This window comes from Alexandromys fortis, unplaced genomic scaffold (assembly GCF_014885135.2).
Source record: "Alexandromys fortis isolate MF-2015 unplaced genomic scaffold, M_Fortis_MF-2015_v1.1 scaffold_10, whole genome shotgun sequence".
NCBI lineage: Eukaryota > Metazoa > Chordata > Mammalia > Rodentia > Cricetidae > Alexandromys > Alexandromys fortis.
Window position 1 is genome coordinate 14,164,987 of NW_026067895.1, and position 17,427 is coordinate 14,182,413.

Below are 17,427 nucleotides of genomic sequence, written 5' to 3' on the forward strand. Positions count from 1 at the left end.
TAATAAATAGCCAAACTCCTATTCTGAGGACTAGAGAGATAGATGGTTCAGTAGTTAACCAACCCTTGACACCCAATCAAGACGATCCATTCGATTCATTCAGATCCCATTACCACAGAACAAGCCCATAAGCCCAGCTCCACAGGAGATGAAGACAGGAGGCTAGCTGGGTATTGCTGGCTTCCAATCCCTAAGAAAATGCAAGTCTCACATTTAGGGAGGAGCCACGCCACACGGGAAAAAGGTGGAGAGTAGCAGCACACACCAGACATTTGCTCCTAGCTTCCACTTCCTGATCATGCTCCCACACACGCAAGCGCATATACACACTCTCTCACACACAGAAAGTAAAAAATCTTGGCAATATATTATTCCACCTTTATTAATACTAATATTTAAAGACGTTTCTATTACTGAAAATTTTTAATTAACAGAGCTCACGTCCAGTATATAGAGATTGTTCAATTTTAGTGTCCTATGTTAACTTATTTTATCTTCCTAAAAGGGGGAAGAAGAGGATATAGGTGATGTATATCAAAACGACGGTACAATTTGAACTACCTATAATTCCTAGTAGAATAAAAAATTTCTAAGGCTCTATACTTAATTCCGTGGTAGATTGCTTGTCTGGTATGTTTGAAACCCTTTGTTGTATCTAGCACTGGAAGAAAAGACAGACAGACACACACACACGGTACAAGTCTACACCTATGAAAGATGTTGTGTTGATGCATTCATGTCGTGTCACTGCAAAAATTTAACTTCCTCAGATGAAACACACACCTAATAACACTAAATTTCCAATGGCTGAAACTGGTAGAAGATAAAAATTTTAAGCGATCATCTTTCTACACGAGCCAAGATTGCTTTCTAAAGGTTTTTCGCCCTACATGCTGTTTTAGACGCCATGCTAAAAATGTCTACAAGTTGCGGGTTCAACTTCCATCCTACAAAAGGCTTTCCCTTCTGCCTACTCGTGCGACTCTTAACTTCTGGAACCTCTCTAATGTCCTCGGGAGTTCTGGGCTTCTCCGTGGAAGCACTCGCCCTTCGAGCCATGCCCCTCATACCCCTCCGGTTCCGCGCCCAGCGCTGCTCCTCCTCCCGAGGTGCCAGCACCAACTCAGCACCTATCAGCGCCGCCCCCCAGGCCCTGGCCCAGCCCCTCCTCGGACACGTGTGCGGGTGTGTTTGTGTCTGTCTGTCAGTCCCACTGGGGACCCGGCTCGCTTACCGAGAGAGAAGGGCCAACTTCTGCTCCAGCAACATCTCCAGCTTCTGGCCCTGTTTGGAGATCCAGTGGTCGACTCCGTGCAGACGGTAGCACGTCTCCAGCATCAACCTGAAGTCCGCCACAAACTCGGTGATGCCCCTGTACTGGCCGCTGGAGAACTTCTCCTCCATCTTCAACAGACACATGCCCTGGCCCGGCTGCGGCGGGACGACGCGACCGCCCCGGCCCCCGGCGCGCCGCCCTTCGGCCACCTCTTCTTCCCCGGCGGCAACGCCCCCCAAGGGCTGCAGGAAAGGGGCGGTGAGGCCGCGGTGCTTCTCCTGCAGGAACTCGCCCAGGATGCGGTAGCCCTGCTGCAGCTCGTAGGTCAGGTCCTGTTCCCTGCAGCCACCGCCCGCGACCACCGCCACCTCCTCCTCCTCGTCGTCGTCGTCGTCCAACGAGGAGGCACTCCTCCTGCGGACCAGCTCCGAGGACCGGGCCGCCGCTGCCACCACCACCTCCTCCTTCTCGTTCCCTTCCCGGGTCGTCGGTGGCGGCCGCTCCTCCTCCGCGTCCCGCTCCATCTCCCCCGGCGTCCCCTGTTCGCTCATATCGCCCGGCAGGCCCAGGCTGGGCGGTGAGGAACGACCGCTCGAGGCGCCGGGAGACGCGTGAGCGCCGGCCGCCTCCTCAGGGAGCCGAGGCGCCGCCGCGCAGCCCCTGCCGCATCGGGCCTTGCTTTCCAGTCGCCGGCCGGGACCCGCGCGCGCGGGGGTCTCAGGCTCGCGCCCGCGGGGCGGGGTTACATGGCGCGCGGGGGAGGGGGGGAGAGGAGAGCCTAGGTGCCCTCCTCTCCCCTCCCCGCGGCGGCGGCGCGAGGCCCGCGCCGGCTTCACCCTCCGCCCGCCCGCTCACCGGCCGGGCCGCCGGGGCCTCGGCGCCCCACCCCCTCCCGGGCCGACGGGGCGCTGGGAGGGGGCGAGGAGGAAGAGGGCGCTACTCCTTCCCGAGCGGGCCGCAGCACCGGGCCGCCGCGGCTCCGGCTCCTCCTTCTCCCTCACACCCCCTCCCGACCCTGTCTACCTGCGGGGGACCTGGGCAGGAGGAGGCGGCGCACTGACCGGGCCGGCGACAACTGTCAGTTAGAAGCCCCGCTGGGCGGGTGGGGGGGCGAGGGGAGGGGCGGAGAGGAAAGGGGGAGGGCACTCAGCCCCCCCGGCCGGGGAAAGCTGGGGAGAGCGGCAAAGAAAGAAGCGCCGTCGCCATTCCCGGCGCGCACGCGTAGTGGCACGAGGTGGCCCCGCCCCCTTTCTGCGACGCCGAAGCCAGGTCTTGGCTCCTCCGTCGGCCCGGAGGCCGAGTGTGGAGGCGGGCCGATGATGTCATCAATATGCGGACTTGGGCGAGGGGTGGGGCGGAGGGTGAAGCAGAGCGCCTGCGCGGGCGCACGCTCTTAGGAAAGTGACCAAAAGCCTAGAAATTACTTTCGTGAGACCCTTTCTGGTCCTAAAAGTTTTAATATAAGTTTTTTCAAAACAGTTAACTAGTTGACCTTTATTAAGGACAAATGAATAACGAGAACGCACAAAAGTAAATCCTCTCCGTTGTAAAAGTCTATCTTTGCACCCCTCCTCCCTGTGACTTGCAGGTCTCTACATAAAACTAGCAGTTAGGAAAAATCAGAAAGGAAAGTTTAAGCACTGCGCAAAAGAAGAGTGGAGGATTGTAGAACTTTAGTTCTCGAAACTCCAGCTCCCAGTTAACACTTTTAAAAACATATTTGTAAACCAAATCCTGTTTGAAATTTCTGTTGAAATTTCAAAAACGGAAAACACCTGGATTCTTAAGTTTAGCTAACAATTATGGGAATGCAATCTCGCTCAAATGTCTCCAAATATTTCTACTCAAACTAAGCTGTACAGCTTGTCATTGGTGTAGCTTTAACAACTCGCTACATATTCTTATTCATAAATGACTAAAAAGTGGACTCATTCACAAGAGTTAACATACTGCATAAAGTAAGGGGGAACTGAGATATTAGATATAAAACAGATATCACTGTTTTCTAAAGCACATAATATTCACTTACTTGCTTGAAACTTGAAATGATATATCAAACCAAAATTACAGAAATGCAGTTTGAACATGAAATTTGTAACTGAGACAGTCTCACCTTCAAGATTGTTTACTTCTGTATAAACAAAAGGACTGGTAAGATGCAATGCCTTAAAACCTTTTTTGTGTGGGCGGGGGACTCAACAAGTTAAATAATAGTTGTAGGTAAAAATAGTGAAAAAGGAACATGAATTCTTGGAGTACAGACACATGCACAGACTTACACACATGCATGCACCCATCTGGTATTTGTGATTTCATATCTGTCAGCCACAGCTCATGAACTGGCAGATATGTCTGGTTGGGCTTCCTTTGACAAAACTGAAGAATCTAAAGCCTACCAAACTCAAGCAAAGGCCCACTCCCTTTTAGCCACGAGATCTATCTGAAAATTTTCACACAACAGCTTCTATTTATTGACCCCTGCGTAGCTCAGCACTTAAATTCATTATCGCCTTTGATTCTTACAACAATCACATAAGCTACGCATTATTCTTATCTTGCAGATGGGGAAACAAACACTTGGGGAAATAGTTTGTCAAGATTCAAATTTAAAAACTCCCTTACTTCAAAACTGCAAGTACCCAATTACAAATCATTTGCCAGAGTTTCACAAGACTGTATGAACTGCAAACCACACATTGATGAGAAAGGGTTATAGATGAGGAGAAGGAACCTTAACTCCAGTTCATGAAGGGGTAAAGATGATAGTAAACCAGGTCCTTGAAGGCTACAAAACAGTTGATGAAAACGCATTGTTTGTAGGTAAATAATAGACAAGAGGAGAAGTTGCCATTTAATCCCACCACCCAGAGAAAACTATTCAACATCAACGTAGTTTTTTTTCTTATTTTAAATACACTTGTAACCATATCAAATATCAAATTCTGAACTATCTAAAAATCTTAAATATATATATACATATATATATATGCTTTATATTCCTGTCCACAGTAGTCTAGGTAGACCTAGTAGGGGAGAGATTTTGTGTAAAGCAAATTCTGAAGTATAAAGAACACAGCAGAAAAACAACCAATGGTAGTAACACTGACAATTTATTGAACACTTACTAGGTCTGACATATTTGCTCTGTTACACACACAGCACTCACAACAGGCTCAGGGAAGTCACAATAGACATTCTTGCTTGTAAGTTTTGAATGAAGTTTTGCTAAGTAGAAACTTTTTTTCTACTCTACAAAACACCTTCAGCAATAAGACATTTCAATTCATATAACCAAATTCATAGAGTTGTTTTATAGAGCAATATACTGATACATGACTAATCTTAAAGCTCTTTTCTTTTTAATGTTTAAAGATAAAATTAAGTTTGTTTCACTGTTTCTGTAGAATCTGTCAGGAACTGCTTCAAAACAGAAATCTATTTAAGCCCCATCCTGACAGGAAGGGTTCCTTGTTTGGTGTGAGGGTAGGGGGATAATACATACAAACACAAAGCAATACTCTGCTAAACATGTAACAATAACTGACACCCACAAACACTGACTATTGGTTGTTGATTAAGCTCTGTCATGGCCTGTCACATGCTTCCAGGATGAACTGCACCAGCACCTCCTCCACACCCATGGATGTTTCAGTTGACAAATTTTTAAAACCAATTTGGTTCTTGTAACTCTCAGCTGAACACCTTGCGAACTGGAATTTAGTCATGCTCCAACCACTTTATAAGAGCTCTATATGAAAAGTTCATTTATATTATAGAAAAAAAAACTCCTACATCCACTGCAGTACCTTGAAACTCTTCCCGTTCTAGCAACCTTCCATTACCATAACGAACAGAAGTATTACCAAGGAAGAGTGAGTCTGCCAACGTACCCTACCCTCAACTCCACAGATGCTCACCCCGGAAGTTTCCCTTCCTTCGTGAGCACTTTACAAGATGTCACAGACATCTTGGCACCGCGTATACCATTTACCCAGCAGCAACAGTTCAGACAAACGGCAATGAGTTATACATTTCACACTAAACAGGGGACCTGACAAATAAGTTTAAGACAACCGGAAGCACGAGTTACAAGCACAGTTCCTTTAAGAGATGCCACATGCAAAATAAACAGAAGACCTTAACACTATCCTGGGGAGACACGGAAGTATGAACTGCTTAGCAGAGAGAAGTGGTATCTCTCGTGTCACGGCTCACTCACAACACTTTGTAGTTACTTGTATGATAGCTGATACTCAAGTGACAGTAAAGTGCTTCAAGCAGAATTGAGCAGTTCTTGTAAAGCTTCCTGCTGGTCTTCATCGAGATGGGATATACATTGCAGCCATAATTCTTCACAAGTCTGTATCTGCCGAACAACGTTAGCTAGGCGTTTGGCACAGGGGTCTTCATGGCTAATAGTCTCATTAATTTTCCCTTCTGCAATTATACTGATGATTTTGGGAAGATTGGAATTATTGGGACCAACCACAACCGGGTGGTTACTTTCAATCAGGTCACAAAGAAAATTCAAAGTCTGAATAGCTTCCTCTTTATCTTCATGCAGCGGAAGCCATGACAGCCAGTGTGGGAGAACCTCGTCTACGTTTACACAGTTGGGCTTGAACTTCATAATCTTCCCTATTGCCGAGATACAGTTCTCGGTGGCAATGACATTTTTTTTGGTTTTGGAATTTGCACACTTAATGACCTTTACCAACAGCGGAACAGCTTCTGAACATAAAGAACGATAATCGTCTCCACCGAACTGTGCCATCACACCCAATCCATAGGCGGCAGCTTGCCTGACTTCGGGGTTGGTATCTCGCATATTGAGCAGCATTGGCCACCGAAAATACTCCACGTATTTGAACGAGGTTGGGCTGCAGTGCTCGATGATGTCATCGAATATGCACAGTCCCCACTGTCTGTCTGGCCACGGCCGACTTGAACAAATGAGATTCACAATCAACGGAAGGAGCTGCTCAAACCACGGCAGAATCTTCTCCCTGTAAGTGCTAAAAAGTGAGTGCAGGATATCCGACACTTTGGTCAGGATATACACGTCACACTCGTCCTCATCCTGAAGCGACATCTCGACCTGCTGGTCGTAATTCTCTTCCTGCCTTTTCACCTGCCGCAACTCCTGGTTCTTAAAGTGCCCCTCGAGCTTTGCCTTCAAAATGCCTCCCAGCTCCTCCAAGTGTTCATCATTAAGACAACCGTCTCCCATCACCTCGATGGACTTTGCAAAAGAGTTCATTATTTCTGAGAGTACATCTGTGTCAGGTTCAGTTCCAATGGCCTTGATTAAGGGGTCACAAATCAACTGCCACATCTGAGAAAGGTACTCCGAGCCCCGGATCCTTGCACATTCCAGGAGGAAGGGCATGGCTTCTGCTGCCGCCACCCGAACATTGTCATGAAAATAAAACTTCAGCAAAGGAACCATCAGCTTCACAACCTGTTCCGTATATTCCACAAACCCTTCTCTTAACTCCTTAGCATAGTAAACCAACATCTGGCAAGCAGTTGCTTTTGCCTCGAGTCCTGAGGTCTTAATTCCGAAGCTTTGCTGGTCCCCAAGATTTACAAACTGCCAGCCGTCATCATCACTCATGTTCTCCACATCTTGGGTATCCAGGAGAGCGACATCAGGTTTAGCCGAGGCAGTCTTAATAAGGGGCTCGATCACCAGGGGAAGATACTGCTCAAAGTCTTTCCCAAGAATTTTACACATTCGAGCCCAGGCTGACACCATGTAGGAGGTCTGAGGGTCGTCGTCTTCCGTAGCATTTAAGTCTGACTGTGTCTTCAGCAGTAACTGCATCACATCCGATGCGTCCTGCAGGAATTTTTCCTTCCCCACGGCAAGACCCACATGGCTGATGCACTCAATAGTTTTTCCTCGGAGAAGCTTGAGTTCCTTCTGAACCGCGAGCTCAACAACGTGTGTGAGGGAGGGCATAAATAAATCATAATACGGCACGAAGCTTTCTTCTATTGCATCTGCAACTGAGGCAATGGTTGTCACAAGCTGTTCTAAGGCCAACTTAGTTCCGTTCCGAATCAGCTCTTGCAGTTTAATTACCAAGATGGAATGGAGACTTTTTACCATATTTTCCAAATACAGAACTAGCAATGACTTGGGGCAGTCTTCAATAAAAATAACAAGAGCAGAAGCTGCATGAGACTGCACGCGCTGATTACCTTGATTTTCCATGGTTCGCAGCAAAGCTGGAATCACTAGTTCATGGAATTTCTTTTGGAAGCTAGGTGCAAAATCGGTGGCCATCTGTCCAAGTGTGGTGCAGGCAGCAGCCCTCACCCTTGGATGAGGATCCTGAAGAAAAAGCAAAACGGAGTTAACGGTTTCATCTAGAATTGGTTCCATTTGCTGATGGCAACCTTCTCCGATGGCCGATAAGGCCATTAATCCAGCATGGCGACATTTCCAGTCAGGGCTCTGAAGCATCTGCATGATATGCTCCTTGGTCATGGGCAAAACAACTTTTCCACCAAGTCCACAAGCCAGTCTGTCTAGTGCACTCTCGGCAGCAACGGCATTGCTGTCAAAATCATCTTCTTCCATCTCATCAGCATTTACCCAGTCCTCATCGTCTTGCAGATCAACCATCATCGCTAATATATGAGGCACAGCCTGTCCAATAATATTCGTATGCTTTTTCAACATCGGCGTTGCCGTCTCGGATAAGGTCACTATTACTTCCAGAGCCAGCTGGCGTTGCAGGTTACTAAGCCTAGAGTCTCCGCATAACTTCAGGCTCAACTGCAGAGTATCTTCTAAATAGGGACCCAAATACTTAGGCACTGTGTCCGCAATCTCAACAAGGGACTCTAGCACCGAGTCATCATCCTGGTAGCAGGAATCATTCACAGCCTGTAAGATGCCAGGAAGCAGGTCTGCGAAGTCTTTGAAAAGCGCAATATTGTTTTCATTGGCAAGGACAAAGGCAGCAGCAGCTCTAGCAGATAATGTCCTGATTGCTGGATGCTCTTGATCTTGAATACACTGGTCCAGCAACCTCTTGATGATATCCAAATCGTGACGATCCTGGTTCCCAAAAATCCCGGGAAAGTGCCAGAAAACGTGAAGCGCAACTTCCCACAGAACCACATTTTTAGAGTGAATCGAATCAATGAGGAATTTCAGACCTTCTGGCCAATGGTTAGTGCCATCCTCATCTATCAAATTCCTGGCCAGCACCGCAAAAATATCACAAAGCTTTTTCCTCATGCTAGCATGTGTTTCTAACTTAACGGCCAGTATCAGCTCAATCTTGACATCCCTCTGCACTTCAGAAGGCAGATTTGGATAGACCTCCTCAAACCCAGAGGACAAAAGCCGTCGTAGCAGTGCGGCAGCCATTTGTCTCACCTCATAACCTGCTCTTCTATTACGGACGGCGTCTAAGAGGAATGTAGTCTTACCCAGACCTGGGATATTCTCATAGACTTCCTCGGCTTGCCTCCGCACCATACAGCTGGGGTTGATCAGGTTCTTCAGAAGCTGGTAAAACTCCTGCTTTTCCGACACGGTCGCCGGCAACCCTGCAGCCCCGGCCGCCGCCATCGCGCCCTGTCAAAGCTACCGCGACGGGGAAGGAGGCAGGCAGTCTGCGGCTGGAGCGGTGACGTCAATGAGGCGACGGCGGGGATGGGCGGGGCGAGCTCCCCAGGCGGACGCAGGGGTAACCCTGGAAGGCAGGGATGGGGATTTACAGTTCTGTGGGAGCAGCCTTCGTGTTGGGGGTTTCGTCCTTGTGTTTCCCGATCTCTGTTCGCCTGCAGAGGCGGGAAGGAGATAGAAGGAGAGAAATTCGCCCCGAAAGTCTACACACTGTATGATGCCCTTTTATAAAAAATCTCAAATAAGCTCGTCTATACGGACTTTAATTAGCGCTTGCTATGGAGTATAACTGCTCTCCGCTGTCCGGGGATTTCTTTTTGCGGGTTGATGAAAATGCTCTGTAATTGATAGTGATGATGCTTCCCCAGTGCCATACTGTTATATTAAGAACTACTGAGTTCTACAATTTGAATTGGTGACTAGGGTATATAAATAATACCATAATAGAGTTGTTTGCACAATAAGCTCAATTAAAGAATAACGATTTCCTTCCCACTATCACATCCAACGAAAAAGACCGGTGGTTCTCAAATTCGGGTGTACACCAGAATCCCTTGGCCTGTGGATTATAAATAGAGATTAGGAAAAGCTACTAAATAAGTTCGGGGAAAATTATCTGGAGTAATAATAAGCTTCTTCAATTCCGGTCTTCTATCTAAATTAATTTTGTATCTTTGTTACTCAAGATGCTCCTTACACGTGTTTCTAAGCTGTACTATGACCGCGTTCTGTGATTAGAATCCTAATTACTCTTGAATAGGACGCTGCAGAGGTTATCCTAAGAACAAATTCCCGAGGCTATATATCTTTAATTTAGACAGATGTATCGTTTGAAACCATAATTATAAAGTGTAACTGTCTGTGGTCAGATCGTCCTGTCCGCCGTTGTCGCACTCACTGTAAGCCTTGTGTGATTCTGTAAGGCTGATAGGGCCAGATAGTACTGCTTTTAGGTGAGAAGCTGAGAGCTGGGGAGAGGAAGGACCTAGCCTAAGATAACGGCCGAGTCTAAAGTCTGCCTGTTCTTTTTCACTACGGAACTTCTCCTTAATTGAACTTGCTTTTGCAGCACCATCAGAGACCTTCATTCATTGTTTTTTGTCTTAACCTTGGCCAAGCAGTCTGAATTTCAGTTTTGTGAAATTCTGCTGCCTATGCCCACAGGTTGGAGAAGAGAGAGTTTTCACATTAACCAGATGACAGACCAAATAGGTGGTCTCCTAAATTAATTTGTAATATGAAACTATTCTCTGAATAGTATTTCTCATTCTGTGGACCATGTCAAGATCACTTAGGATGTTTATTTTAAAATGCAGATATTAGGACCAGCTTCCAAACAGCTACCCTAGCGTAATCCCAGCATGTGTAATTTGAATATGCACAGTGAGTTTTCACATAAATCCCCAAATTTGAGAATTATGGATCAGATCGGTTTTTGTTCTGATTCTAAGGTCTTACCTATAGTTCATCATCTTGTGCCACATCTCCTGGTTTTCTTACTGCACCTGGAAAAGCTTGGCTGCAAAAACCTCTGCATCTGCAGTTTTAGGAAATGTTAATGAATGAGGAAGAAACGTTTTCCTTACAGCTCCAGCCATTAGCATACTAAGGGCTTTTTTAAAGCTACAGCAAGCTACAATGACAGAGCCACCTCTGTGCTCGGAATGTAAAGGGCTGACAATGCCAAGGCTGGTGCGGACGCGGAGCATCAGGGAGCTCGGTTATGTTACGCTGGGAGTGTATATAGCGTAGTACAACTGGAGAGGATGGATGAACTGCTGTTCAGTCATGCATTTATTCCACCAGAAACTATTCACTGGAGCTATAAATACGAGAGGAGCTAGGGACGTGGCTCGGTCGATAACGTTCCTGCTATATAAACATGATGAGTACCTGGGTTTGGATCCCAGTGCTCATGGGAAAGCTGGGTACCCCCTGCGCATATATAACCCAGCCCTGGGTGGAAGCGGGAAGAGACAGACAGAATCTCTAGAGCTCAGTGGTCAGCCTGGACAAGTTGATGAGCTCAAAGTTCAGTCAGAGGCCCTTTCTCAATAAGATCAGGACATTTAGGAAGACGCCAGAAGTTGGCCTCTGACCTCCACTTGCACAAATGTGCACAAACCTACATGAGCACACACATACACCACGCACACAAAGATCAACTTCGTGAAGATGCTTATGGGAGATAGTAAATGTCACACACTCAAGGAATTAGTGTGATAACAATTCTGCCCGTGGCATTAAGAAGCCACCTAACACACTGGGGTATAGAGAAGATCAACTGCGAGTCTGTCTGTCCAGAACAACAATTGTTTGGTCAATGTGAATCACAAATTTGTGCAGGGAAAGGCTGGAGAAAACTTGATTATTTCTCTTAGTCAGTTTCCAGAGTGGGTGACGGGAATCTCAGATGGAGGTGATCTCTGAACTGGCTTTTGAAGAATGAGTGGGCCCTAACCATTTGAAGAGAGAGAGAGAGAGAGAGAGAGAGAGAGAGAGAGAGAGAGAGAGAGAGAGAGCAGCTTGCTGAAACGCAGAGGCCGTGAAGCAAACCGTGAGAGCTCTCTGCCAATGTTCCAGAGTCAGGGCATTAGGTGTGGGGCCTGAGGGGCCTGGGACAGTAAGGAGGAAGAAGATGGGAGATAAGTTGAGGCCAGATGATGACGGGTATCATATACCATGCTAAGAAATGTGGGTTCTTTCCATGATGGTGGCAAGATTTTAATCAAGTGCTATAAATCAAATTTTAGAATGATTTCTTTGGCAAGAACAGGAAAGAGGATGCATAAAGAATAGAAACATTATGTTGATCAATCACCCAGTTCAGTTAACCAGAAAGTCTAAATTTTTTCAGTAGCTGAATTTTGATGGCCGGAAAGAAGGCAAGGACTGGAGAGGTATTAATAGCACACAGTATCCGAGGAGGAGACTAAAACATCATCCCAAGAGTTGCCCTGGTCATTTGGTTTGAGGTGCTGTTATCTGCCAGTTTATCTATTTCTAAAAGAATAAAAAGCAGTGTTTATGTAAATCAAAGCAGTTCTAACTATTTGGGAGGAAAAATTCCTTTCCCTGGAAAGTGAATCTTGGGGTCCACATTTTTCTCTCTTATTGCTCTCCACATGCTAACATGACTGCTGTAATTTCAACAGTAGGAGCAAAATTAAACCCATTTTAAGGTAATCAATGCAAGATGATTAAAATCTTAGCTTGCATTTTAAAATAAATAATTATCCTATAGTTACTTTTTATTGCTATTGTCTCTCCCTTTCCCCCATATAAGAAGTGCACATAAACTCCAATTTGGTTAGAATCAAACAATTTTAAGTTCTTTAATTAACTGTAGCTTTGTTGTAGCGATGGAGAGGGCATCTCAAGATCATTTTTCCAGAGTAGCCCAACACCAGACAATTAGGATGTTTATTAGCATCTTCCCAAGTCAGGGAAAGTTCAAGATAAGTTGCTAATTTCACCGAAGAACTGAGAGATTTAGAGTCAAATGAAAGGGACAGAATTAAGTTGATCATGCATGATATTTTTTTCAAGAAAAATCCAGAACAGCTAAAAAAAATTATAGAAAATAAACCAAAACAAAATGCCTTGAAAATGCCATGACACTTAAATAGCCTAAAATGAGCCAACCTTAATATAAAAAGAGAATAATGGCCTACATCAGATCAAAAATATGAACAAATGTTACAGATTTCTAGTACCAATAGTTACTAAGACATTGATCATCTTTTATTCCTAAGTCGGCAACTCTGGAAGTTGGCTAAGAGCAATAACCAAGTTTCTCCCGTCTTTTCCTGCATGAACTGTAATTCAAATCAACCAAATAGTTGGCAGGGAATGTTTCTCTGTACAGACTCCACCTAATAACTGCAAGAAGGATGTCTCAGTCAGAGAATTGCTCTGCCACAGCACTGACCAAAGCAGTGCATCAAAAGAGCGGTAACCAACAGGTGCTAAACCAGTAGACGAGACAGATGTACCCTGGGAATTCTAAAGTGGACAGTTTAGGCTGAAGCCACTGGAAATCATTGTTTAAACCGGAAATGCCATTTGCCAGTTGACTTAAGCTCTCCATCTACACTTATATAATCAGTTCTCTGATGCTAAGGCTTCGGAAACAAGTGTCTCCATTCAGAGCTGGGTCTTTGTTGGATTCGAGAGACTGGATGATTTAAAAAGAGGCAGGGTCAGGAAAGGGATTGTTTCCGTCTTGTTCTCTCTGTTTTTCTCTGGGTTGCCTCAGCAATGGCCCTTCTTTCTGGAGGCTGCAGCCTCTTGTAGTGCTAAGTGCACACGAGTGTGTGTGCGCCCGCGCTCATGCACTCACACACACACACACACACACACAGAGAGAGAGAGAGAGAGAGAGAGAGAGAGAGAGAGAGAGATCATATCTGAGGAAAGAAGGGATAGTTTTTTATTTAGCAACCCAGTGTGAGTGAACATAACTTGGGAATACAGATTTAGGTTACTCCAAATTCCATGATCTAATACTGCAATAGTTTCATAGTAGCAGAACAAAGAAAGTCAGAAATAAAGGCATTTTTCAAGTAAATCAATAAAACCATCAAGAAGGTGGGTTACCACAAAGTGCGAAAGTCTCTGCTCTAGGCCACCCATCTTTACTTTGGTTGTGACACTGGTCACATGTCCAGGAGGAAATCCAAGGGCACAAGGACTCTTGCTCCTCTTATGTGTCTCCTCAGTGGGCATCATTAAATCCAGCAATCTAACACTGTCTGGCCACAGTCTCAGTGGGCTGAACGTTGTACTATTAATCTCAGAACTCTAGGTAACTTCATATATTGCAATGGTATGTGGTCAGAGACTTCCTAGAACAGCCTTTTTTTCTACCTTAAAAACTGCCCTTTGCTGAAGATAGTTTTCTCTGCTTTGTAGACGCTTTAGCTCGTCAAGGAGACTGTGTCGTGGTGTAGAGAAGAAGGAACAGGGAGGATGCTGGCTACCCTTTCAGGGAAAGAGTTAAGAAACAGATGACAGAGCGGCTATTTCTGCCAGGTTCGCGGAGATGAGGGAGGCTCTGTAAGGATGGGAACTTTTCGGAGCTGGGTTCTCTCACAGGACTCATGCTGGAAAGGGGAGACTGGTTGCTAATTGCAAAGCTCCTAGCCCTGGCAATTATCAGTATGTACAAAATGAGGCCGTGTGACAACCACCTGCTTCCAAAGGGGCCTCTTGATCCTGAGTAATGAGTATCTTAGTGGTGGTTTTTGTAGCCGTGGCTCTTGTGGCCAAAGCCCAGAGAGAGTTCTCGACTTGCTTTTTTACTTGATAAGGCCCCTGGGACTTTGAAACAAAACAACACAAAAAGCTTAGTTGAATGGGAGGTATCTGAACCTCAGACGTATGCCTGAGATGAGGCACCAGTTTCTAAGAGAGTGACCCTCGAAGGGACCTTTAATGTCTGTAGCCATGGCTGGAACCAGAGCCAAGGCTTAGAAGAAATGAAGTAAGGGCCCAGGTGTTTGGTGCAGGAAGCAGAGCTTAATAGTGACTGAGGAATATGAGGCACAGGGAGCTTTACATTTTATTCTGTTTTAAAAAGTAATCCACAAACTTTTGGAATAGAAGCAGGCTTAATTTGGTTAAATGTGAATGTAATCTTTCTGATATATCCTTTGTGGTCTAGGGCTTATTTTTGCTATAGCAACAAAATAGGCAGTATTATAAGCATTTTGGAAAAAAAAACAAGGTTTCTTCTAGTGATACACTAATACCTGTAAGCATTCACATACAAACAAATACATACTCATATCTAAAGTATAAGGCTAAAAATCTTGGGGCTAAGTATGGAGCTACATGCCTTTAAGCATAGTACCTAGAAGTCAGATACAAGAGATCTTTGTGAGTTCCGGGCCAGCCTGGGCTCCACAAGTTCCAGGCCAGCCAGCATTGCTGACTTAGTGAGAACTCTGCCTTAAAATATAAACCAAGGAACAACCTTCAAAAAAAATTTAGGATGCTGCTGGGTAATGGCACACACCTTTAATCCCAGTACGTGGGAGGCAGAGACTAGTGAACCTCTGTGAGTTCAAGGTCAGCCTGGTCTACAGAGTGAGTTCCTGGACAGCTGGGGCTCTACAGAGAAACCCTGTCTCAAAAAATAAAAACAAACAAGACAAAACAAAAGCCGCAAAGCTTAGGATGGTCTGTGATTCTGTACCTGTTAGTGTCAGGCTTTTCCGGCCACCACGGAAACTGATGTGGAATCTTCCCCTGCTTACCAAAAAGCTGGTTTGCTTTTGACAGTTCCTTCTGTTCTTTATTCCACACCACATAATTACATGGATCATTGTTCTGTTATTATCAGAACTTCTCAAACCTTAATATGTATGTGTATACCTCATGCAAGGAGTGGCTTGCCTGCTGTCTCTGACTTGTGGAGGTCCTTAGCATGTAGCATGTACCTTTTAGTGTAATGTGCATATATATTAACATATTAATATATAATATATATTATATATTATATAATATAATAATATATAACACATTAATATCACATTCATTATTTTTCTTCTCTAGACTACAAGCTTCACAAAGTTAGGGAATTTTGTCTGTTTGTAACTCTGGTATGTAGCATCATATAGTCTTTTGATTGGGAGAAAAGTGCATTTTATGGAATGTGTGTACAAATATTTAATTTCTTAAAAAGTTAAAAGCCCATTGAGCAGCCTGGTGGTGGCGGTGCACACCTTTAATCCCAGCACTCTGGAGGCAGAGACAGAAGGATCTCTGTGAGTTCGAGGTCAGCCTGGTCTACAAGAGCTAATTTCCAGGACAGGCTCCAAAGCTACAGCAAGACCCTGTCTCCAAAAAATCAAAACAAAAAAACAAAACAAAACAAAAAAGCAAAAAAAAAAAAGCACACTGAGTACTTGGTGCATGTGAGGTGTTCTGAGAAGTGTTTGTGGAACACTAAAATGGACAAGCGATGGATTGTGGGAAAATACCTCAGACCAGACAAGAGTTCCCTGCTCATGACCCCACCTGGCTCTCAGTAACTTTAAACAGCTCTGCAGATGAGATGTATTATGTTGGAGTGACGGGTAATAAAGCCTCATCTCCAATTATCTCAGATGTCACACGGTCACCATGGGTCAGCAGGCAGACATTGCCCCTTTTAATTTCTCAGGGTCTCAGGCTGGCAGATTAACTACCTTGACAACTGCTGGTCTTCAGGGAGCTCAGGAAGATCTGTAAAGTAGATGCCTCTTTGTTATTTTAAACAAGGAACAATAAAATGTATGTTTATTTCAAATGAGGAATAATAAAACCTACTTCCTTAGGACTTGTGGCATCTAAATGAGAGAGGATAAGAATATAGAAAACATTGTACAACGTTGCCGCCTCCGGTTTTCTCTTCTCCACTTCCTGAGGTCTTTTGTGCACCCTTTCCTTGAAGGTTATTTATGAGAAGGGGCTCAAGGCCTCTATCTTGGGTCTCATTCCAGAGGGCGGGCTGTCCTGCCCCACAGTCTGACCAGGGCTCACAGTGCCCTCTAGTGGGATAAGAAGCACAAATCAGAAAGCTCAGTAGCAGATCTACTGAGAGGAGTTGAAGAATAGCGTTTATTTGTACTCTACCCTGCTTTGTAGGCCTCGCAAAAACCATTCAGAGGAAGCGGGAACACTACAGAGCAGCCTTCTCAGCTGAAGCCTACTTTTTCTCCTAGACAAAAGCATCAAAATTTCTAAAATTTATAGAACTTAGACACACAGCCCAATATTTTCCTCCAAAGAACCAATTTAAAAATTTTAAATTATATTCATTAGTGTGTGTGTGTGTGTGTGTGTGTGTAGAAACAACTGAAGGATATCAGTTCTCTCCGCTTACCACGTAGGTCCTGGGGATGGAACTCAGGTTATGAGTTTTGGCAACAAATACCTTTACCTACTGAACTGTCTTGCTGGGCCCAAGTAAATAGTTTTTATTGCCTAGAAACTTCCTTTATGTGTTCAATAACCCTTTTTAAAATCTTTACAACATATAAATGTTTACGACGATGAGGACAAGGTACAATGTAATTCCTGAAGCCTTTCTGGAATAATGATTCTTGAATCACACAATAAGAGAGAGGAGTTGTTTCTACAGGAACCATAATCACAGCTTTTCAGTTTGTCGTGGCGTCTTAACTGGAAACAATAGACTCTTGGCTGCAACAGTGTTCTCGTACAATTTGTTTCCTTTGTGACCGACCTCCCTCACTCCCCCCTCTACACACACACACACACACACACACACACACACACACACACACACGTTAAAACTAATCTGAGAAAGAGTCAAAAAATCCAGTGTGCCGCAGTTTCTTGGCACATGTCATAGTCAGTATCAGGAACCAGGCTGACACGCGTGAGAAGAGGGAGTCACAACTGAGGAGATGCTTCTATTGGATTGGTCTGTGGGCTCATCTGCGTGACATCTTCTCATTTGCTAATTGGTGGAGGAGGGACCACCCCCGCTATG

The 17,427-nt window shown here is 45.1% G+C and overlaps 2 protein-coding genes across 10 annotated transcripts in view; both read right to left on the bottom strand.

Annotated features, from left to right (window-relative positions):
* The window catches only part of Brd10 (bromodomain containing 10), an 80,123-nt gene extending 71,265 nt beyond the window's left edge, over positions 1 to 8,858 (bottom strand). For 3 of the 9 annotated variants that reach the window (XM_050157349.1, XM_050157354.1, XM_050157341.1), the window contains exon 1: positions 1,235 to 2,747. In XM_050157349.1, coding sequence (XP_050013306.1) covers positions 1,235 to 1,827 — 593 coding nt within the window. In that variant the 5' untranslated portion in view covers positions 1,828 to 2,747. Of the gene's footprint in view, positions 1 to 1,234; positions 2,749 to 8,725 lie in introns of those variants that run through there. The other 6 variants (XM_050157359.1, XM_050157374.1, XM_050157389.1 and 3 more) reach the window with 4 other exon arrangements.
* Ranbp6 (RAN binding protein 6) lies at positions 4,368 to 9,224 on the bottom strand. The gene has a single exon (XM_050157401.1). The coding sequence runs from the start codon at positions 8,865 to 8,867 to the stop codon at positions 5,550 to 5,552; it is 3,318 nt and encodes a 1,105-aa protein (XP_050013358.1). The 5' UTR covers positions 8,868 to 9,224; the 3' UTR covers positions 4,368 to 5,549.
* Positions 9,225 to 17,427: the final 8,203 nt, after the last annotated feature.